This window comes from Aquarana catesbeiana, linkage group LG03 (assembly GCF_042186555.1).
Source record: "Aquarana catesbeiana isolate 2022-GZ linkage group LG03, ASM4218655v1, whole genome shotgun sequence".
In the NCBI taxonomy this organism is placed as follows: domain Eukaryota; kingdom Metazoa; phylum Chordata; class Amphibia; order Anura; family Ranidae; genus Aquarana; species Aquarana catesbeiana.
Window position 1 is genome coordinate 520,646,925 of NC_133326.1, and position 8,032 is coordinate 520,654,956.

General features: G+C 41.7%; 1 protein-coding gene across 1 annotated transcript in view; it reads left to right on the forward strand.

The window, feature by feature from the left end:
• Window positions 1-7,808, forward strand: part of RIC8B (RIC8 guanine nucleotide exchange factor B) — a 69,384-nt gene extending 61,576 nt beyond the window's left edge. Inside the window, exon 10 of the mRNA XM_073621210.1 lies at window positions 7,442-7,808. Coding sequence (XP_073477311.1) covers window positions 7,442-7,553 — 112 coding nt within the window. The 3' untranslated portion in view covers window positions 7,554-7,808. The remainder of the gene's footprint in view (window positions 1-7,441) is intronic.
• The last annotated feature ends 224 nt before the right edge of the window (window positions 7,809-8,032 follow it).

An 8,032-nucleotide genomic window follows, 5' to 3' on the forward strand; every position in this document is an offset into this window, starting at 1 on the left:
ATGCCATGTGGGGCCTTCACACCTGCAAGTTCTGTTCCCATTTACTACCACATGTACTGTATGTTAACATGCGGTATTATGCACACGAACTTGCCTTATGGCAAACCATTTATTTAGAATAGGCTGCCAATGGAACGCCAAACCAAACCTCTACAACAGAAGGTGTGGCTCATTGCAGGTTCATCAGCACCTTCGCAGGCCATACTAAATGCATAACACTAGAACACAATGCATAGTGTGGCGCATGAAAGTTCTTGTGCAGGCATGACTCTCCAATGACTTCTAATTGTGCTTCTAATAGAGACTGCAAGTGGCTGGTTCAATACACATTCATGAGCATGGAAATGGAGAAATCCCCTAGGGGTGGGACTTTGAAGGCACTACCAAACCAAAAATTATGTAAAAACGTATAAAGTTTATTATTTATACAAAAAAGACAACATGATAAATAGAGAATATACAAATGGATGCATTATGATGTACAAACGTTTGGTGAAAGACATAATCCTAAACCAAACGATGTTTCAGAGATGAACCGTAGTCTCCATCATGGGTTTACAAGGAAGTACATTGTCTATGAAATTTAAATATACAATGATCAATCAATGGGTCCTAACATATAAGTGCATATTAATCATATGTATATAACAATGCTTACATCATAATAGCAAAACGGTACATAGATGCAGCCAAACCAAACTTTAAAAAGTGAGGAATAACTGAGGCGAGGGGTCCCCCACAGCCCACATCCCCCCGACAACGGTCAATATAGAATAAAATGAAAAAATTGGCATAGTGGAAGGGAAGAGAAAAGAGTAAAAATCCCTTCCTCGCATCCAATAGCCCCACTGGATTCCTATAAACAGACCAGCAGCAAACTGACACATGCACTGGGGCCCAAAGTATGGAGAGGATCTGGAAAGAGAGCAGGGAGAGGAAAAATGTTTAAAAAAAATAGTATGATATATCTGTATGTCCAAGGGGGAAAATATATATAGTCCCCCTATGAGGTAAAATCTAAAAAATATATGAAAACCTACCTAAATTTGTAAAGGTGAAAGGTATACAGACCGATGGAGAAGAGGGAGGGCTGCTGGGAGGTCTGAGAAGTCTCAAGCTGCAGGTAGACACTGCTGGATAATAGAGATATTAGCAGCTGAAAAGCGCCCAACAAAATAAATATGTGGAACAGAGAGCAAAAAAAAAAAAGCTCTGCAGATGGGGTAACATGGAGAAAGATAAGGGTTGTGTCTTACCAGCGCAACAGGACTCTGTCACAGAAAGGACCCCCAGAAAGCATCGTACCCCTGGCCCTACCTGATCTGCAGTGAATGGAGATTATATGTAGTGCAATCCCGTCCCTCCTACCGAGGACCCAGCTACTTCGTATACATTCATGAGCATGGCCACTATTGTATATTAGGATTGCTGATCTCCTGCACCGACTGATGATTTCAGCAAACTAAGAACAAAGGTGAAAACAGTATCTTTATTGTACGGGACACAGGAGTTAATTTCATATGCAGGGGCAAACTGACAACACTCAGGGCCCCCAGACCAAATAAAGCAAGGGCCCCTGTCGGGACCTGCTTATGACCCACCCCTGGCCCTGAACCTACATTTTAGAGATTACAAAAGAGTCTAATGGGACCTGGAGGGGAGTCTCTCTAACAGAGGCCCTTTCAGTGTCTATTATAGAGCATGTTCGAGACCCTTCCAGGCACCATTAGAGAATACAAAGGACTCTAGTGGGACCTGGAGGGGGTCGCCGCTCTCTAACAAAGGTGCCTCTTTCAGTGTCCATTAGAGTTCTTTGTAGTCAAAGGAGTCTAATGGGACCTGGAGGGTGGCCATTTTCTAACAAAGTGTAGTCCTCACGAACACCCTCCTTGTGCCATGACTCACTCCTGCCCCAACCTCTTACAAAGTAAAAATATAAAATTGGCACTGTGTAGCGCTACTCTTACCTTAAACTGTAAGTAAACCCCTCCTATAGTTTTTAGCCAAGGAATCTGCCATCTTTGCCTGTGTTTATGATGCTGCACATGTGATCAGTTATGATACCAGCCATTGGATGGTTTAACCGTTTGGTTGAGAGCACAACCAATGGGAGTGTTTTCATTTCCGGCATATTCCGGAAATTAAGCTTTTATGGATGGTTTTTCTTCCACTTTAACTATGGGTACTGTGGGAAGGAAGATGGGGGGGTCGCCCAGGTAGAAGAAGCCAGGACTGACTCAGGTTTGCAGGCCCAGAGCGTGGAGGCGCAACATAAGTACTGCCATTCATGTCACTTGATGTTGCGTGCGTGTTCCATGTGCCTCCGCGCACTGGGCCTGCAAACCTCCTGAGTCCTGGCTTCTTCTGCCCGGGCACAGAGTGCAGGGTTGAGGGGGTATGCTGTGGTGGGCGTGCAGTGTTGAGGGGGGCGCGCTCTCTCACAATTTGCAGTTCGGAGCCCCCCCCTTCCAGTAAAGGGCTTTCCTCCTGTAGAGAAGTACTTACAGTGTTTTGTGTAGGCTGCCAGTGGGGAGGGGTTTCTGCCTTTGTAAATGCCTCATCCTCTTGCCCCTGGTTTCCTCCAGACCTGGGGTGATGCAGGGTCAGAGTGCCGGAGCCCGTGCAGCAGTATACTATACTGACAGGTAGGTGAAGCGGCAGCAGAAGTCCGGGTTGTCGGCTAAAAGAACAGTGGGGATCCTGGTGTTGGGAGTATTGGAGAGGATGTCTTGCCTGCCCTTCTTCCCCTCTCAGCACGGTCACTGACCGGCCTCTCTGATTCCCAGGACTCCGCAACTCCTCTTAGTAAAGAGCTATCCTAGACTGCACAGCGCAGGAGATGCTGCACCACAGCTGCAAGTCCCTTGAGTTCCAGCAGGCGGCAGGCCATTGGACCACAGCCCAAAGTGCACCTGGCCGCTCAGTCTGGCCCTGGTTACATGGCACTACCTTAAGGTAAATGCATTCTGGCAAAAGCTTTCCTTGCTCTGTCCCCATATAACCCATTCCATGTGGCACCTGTGGGTTTCTTTTTTTTTTTCGACACTTGAAACCATTCTCCTGTTGGAGAAGAATTGGGGTTATATGGGGACACAGGGCTGAACCCAGCAAAGGTTTTACCATGTCCATTAACCTGAAAGAGTGACATAAAACCCAAAAATAATGCATGTCTTAGGCTAGTGCACGAGATATGTAAATCACCTGTCACTCACAGCAAGGGGGAGGATTTGACAAAGTTTTTCTGTTTTGTCAAGTTTTATCTCACTGAACAATAAAAGAGGATTGCTCAGAGCTGGATTAACTCTTTGTGGCAAGACTGGGCTCAAATGATAGGAAATCTTATATTCTACATTATGACAGCAACATTTTTTTTTTTTTTTTTTCGGGTTTACATCCACTTTAAGCTTTGACAAAAAATGCAGAGCTGCACCAGATTTTGCACCTTCCAGATTTAGTAAATCAACCCCTAAGGCCGTGTACACACGAGCGGACTTCTCGTCAGACTGAACTCCGAAGGACTTTGACGGAGTTCTGACGAAACTGACTTGCCTACACACGATCCCACCCAGCAAAGGTTTTACCATGTCCATTAACCTGAAAGAGTGACATAAAACCCATGGTGCAAGAATCAACTGTTGTGTCTTGTATGGTACACCAAGAAATGGAATTTACCACAGTGCTTTAGAAAAATAAATGTCATTTAGGGTTTGGATGTACTTAAACCTGGAAAAATAGAGATGTGACTGTGGCTATACCAGAACAGTTGATGACAAGTGGGCCATTTTAAGTGTAGGATTTTTAGATTACAAAGGGCTGTGGTTAGGGTTTTGTGATACCAATCTTTTGATGACATTGTAAATACTACAGTGGAAGCCTTTCGCTCCAATTATCCTGGCCTATGTTGTGTGATATATTCAATAAAGCAGAGTGTGTATAAGAAACCAACTGCCAGCCAGCTCATTAAAAACACATAATTACCAGCTAATTGTTTGGGCAATGCTGCTCCTAGTCTATGCTCCCATTTGTAGTCACTTACCAAAGAAAATCATGTCACAGGCAGCCAACAAATTATTGTTGGAATTCAGACTTCAATTAAAAGAAAATATTAATAGGCAAGGAACATAGTCTTGTGAAACAAGTTCCTGTAGCTGAATAGTATTTGTTTCTCTGGAAAATCATTACTGTCAATGAAAAAGCTGGCCTTTTGTGCCTTACTGCGAGGGTGAAGAATCGTTGAGGTAATAAGTCAATTTGCAGGTAACAATTTCATTAAACCTGTGCAGGACCCTGCACACTGGCTAGGTGAGTGGATATGTCTAAGGAGATATGTAATCAGGTGATGGAATGTGACCTAGAAACAATTAACTATTGAATGTTTGAGATACCGTATTCAGGTTGTAGCTAATAATGAAGCATATCCAAAAAAAAAAAACAAATGTAACAAAATTGCAGTCCTTTGATGCATGGGCTGCATTAATTATTATTTTTTGATACACACTTCCCATCCTTTTTATGTCTGTGCTCACTTTCTCACTGTATCTATGGAGGGTGTCATCCAGGCTGGCCTTCAATGCCAACATACTTGCACGTAATACACAAATTATACATCCATTAAAGAGAGGTTTTGTGTAGTGGTTTTGTGTTTTTTTTTTTTTTTTCATACAATAGGCATAAAGAAGAAAAATAGGAAATAGCCCCTACTGCTGCCAGAACTCTGCTGCTTACTCCATGTAACCAATGCTACAACAGTATGATACAGCGGCCACATAGTTATGTAAAGCAAACAGTTGGCCCAAACTAACTATTTAAGGTTATAGCAAAGCTGGAATTCTACTTTGAGGATAGCTCTATATAAATCCTCCTACTTCCAACAAGCTTCAGTTTTTGGGTGGTGTAGCTGTGCATGGTAGCCAATCAGCTTCTAACTTCAGCTTGTTCAATTAAAGTGGATGTAAACCCAATGTCATCCTTTCTAAACTACTGCCATGGGTTATCTGTAAAGCTATACATGCCTCCTGCATGTATCTTTACCTGTCAAATGTCTCCCCTCTGTCTGTTATGAGACCTAAAAAACTGCATATTCTGTGGGTGGGTCTGTTGGCTGGAGCTCGGTGGGTGGGGTCATGATGTCAGACTCCCCGACCACCTCTACACTCCTCGTCAATATGCATTTCTCCTGTGTAATGTTTACACTGAACTTCTGCTATGATCTCTAACATCCAGTGAAAAGACAGGAAAGTAACCACATAACTTGCCAAATCACACTGAGATGTAGAACAGCCAATCCTTGCAGAGCTGCTGAAGAAAGGAGTGGGGGTGGGAATTAAAAAATAATGCATGTCTTAAGCTGGTGCACGAGATATGTAAATCACCTGTCACTCACAGCAAGGGGAGGATTTGACAAAGTTTTTCTGTTTGTCAAGATTTATCTCACTGAACAATAAAAGAGGATTGCTCAGAGCTGGATTAACTCTTTGTGGCAAGACTGGGCTCAAATGATAGGAAATCTTATACTCTACATTATGACAGCAAATTTTTTTTTTTTTCTTTTTTTTTCGGGTTTACATCTACTTTAAGCTTTGACAAAAAAAAAATGCAGAGCTGCACCAGATTTTGCACCTTCCAGATTTAGTAAATCAACCCCTAATGCCGCGTAAACACGAGCGGACTTCTCGTCGGACTGAACTCCGAAGGACTTTGACGGAGTTCTGACGAAACTGACTTGCCTACACACGATCCCACCAAAGTCCAATCGCTTCGAATGTGATGACTTATGACCGGACTAGAAAAGGAAGTTCAATAGCCAGTAGCCAATAGCTGCCCATGCGTCGTTTTCGGTCCGTCGGACTAGCATACAGACGGACGTTTTTTTTCGATAGGAATCGAGCCCGTCGGAAAGATTTGAAACATGTTCTATTTCTAAGGTGCATCAAATTTTTTGACAGAAAAGGTCCGATGAAGCCCACACACGATCGGAATGTCCAACTGGTTCGTTCCGTCCGACCTATTCTGCCGTAAAGTCCAGTCATGTGTACGCAGCATTAGTTTCACTCTGTCATGTCTGAAGGTCCCTGCAGAAGGCACCCTGCCACTCATCATTCGAGCCTACAGTTGGAAAGGATTCCTACCTTATTCCCAGTCAGGTCACATTCCTGTCCCAATGGTCCAAGACTTTAAAAGCCCATTGCCTGTAATTTATAGTTAAGAAATGTATTTGTCTTATTTGCAAAATCCTTATCATATAGTACATTGGACAGGTACCCACCCACGCACCCAAACTAATCTTAGATTTGCATTCTATAGAAGAAAACAAGAGGTAGTAAAAAGAAACGCATGCCATTGAGTTGTCAAAGATTAATTGAACAAGCTGAAGTTAGAAGCAGATTGGTTACCATGCAGAGCTGCACCAGATTTTGCACTCTGGTTTTAGAAAATCAACCCTCATGTGTTATATGTGAGGAAAAGCAAAGATTGGCCAGGCAATTACTAACATTGTGTATTCTTTAGCCAATTCATTGTTCGCTTTTTTTTTCTGTGTATGTGTATATAGTGTGTGTATGTATGTGTATATATATCATACTAAACACATGCCTTCTTGGAAAGCATTAAAAAGATGGTTACTGTCACAGTACACATAAGTGCTGCCTAACAGAGATCCAAATACATCCCATGGCTGAACACATTGGCCATAGTCCCCTTCAATGCAAGCAAATGCACTCAGCACATCCAAGTTTTACATAGCTTTACCGATTCAGGCCTGGCACTCTTATAGCTCGATAACGTTGGAAATTAATTTAATGTGCTCATTTATTAGCTTTAAATCAATAATTAGGGACTACCAAATGAGGTAGTGGCTTGGGGGCTAGATATAATTGGATTGATGATGGAGGGCCGTTGGAGGCTTTAAAAGGATTAAAATGATTGTCAGCTCTGTAATTAAACTGTCACTGACAAAAAGCTACAGAAAGAAGGTTGACTAATTCTTAGGGAATTGAGCAGGTCTCAAGCACCACTAGAGGATGTGCAGGCAGAACCTCACCTACATTATTTTCTTTTTCCTAATTAAATAAAAATGCGTCTAACTGAATAGGAGCCATTTGCTGAACTGGTGCTGAGTGTGTCTGGCAATCTTTTTTTTTTTTTTTAATACTGGAATAAAATCAGACAGACAAAAGCGAACTTGTATACACAACGCAGCAGTCTTATGTTCTTGTTCAGGACTCATTAAATGTGGACTTTGTTGCTGTCTGCCAATTAAAGGGAAAGCACTGGAGAAAGAGTTGCATCTATTCTTCACATTTTTTTGGCCCTTTAAAAGGTCAACTTTATTTGTTAAACATGGAACTCGGATTAATAAAAAAGGAAAATATTTGTATGCTGTCCCTGTCTGAGTGACTACCACATTCTGAAAGCTGAAAGGATTTTTTTTTTTGTCTTCCAGGGAAGATATTATTAAACCAATGGGCGTGAGAGCAGATGGGACGATGGCACCATTGGAAGAAGTTATACACGGTAGACGGGTGCCCGAGCCAGAGAACTCCGATTCAGACTAACACAATCTCCTATGGTTTTTTACTTTTGTTTTTGATATCTATTTATACTCTTGATAAGTCTGAACATTTTGTCTTTAAGAAGTAAAAATAAGGTGTATACTTTTTTTTCTGTTACCTTTTCACCAAACTACTGTCCATTTATATTTATAAATGGTTTATAATAAAACAAATTAATTATTGTAGGGGTGATGGCAGATGGGTGTTTCTGCAAGCTGTGAATATTTTAAATAAAATCCAATGGTGTGATTCGCCTATTACTGTGAATATTTAAATGAAAACTTAGGACGCGATTCACCCATGCCAAGCTAAAAATTGAAACATTTTAGTGACACTAGTTTTTACAAACAAAAATTAAAGCACAGCTGCAGCCAAGAATTATTTGATATTTCAATGTTTTTATTGAAATTTAAGAGTACAAGTGTAAATACAAGTAAACACCAGGATCAGCAGTCAAGGTCGAACTGTATCCACCATAATAA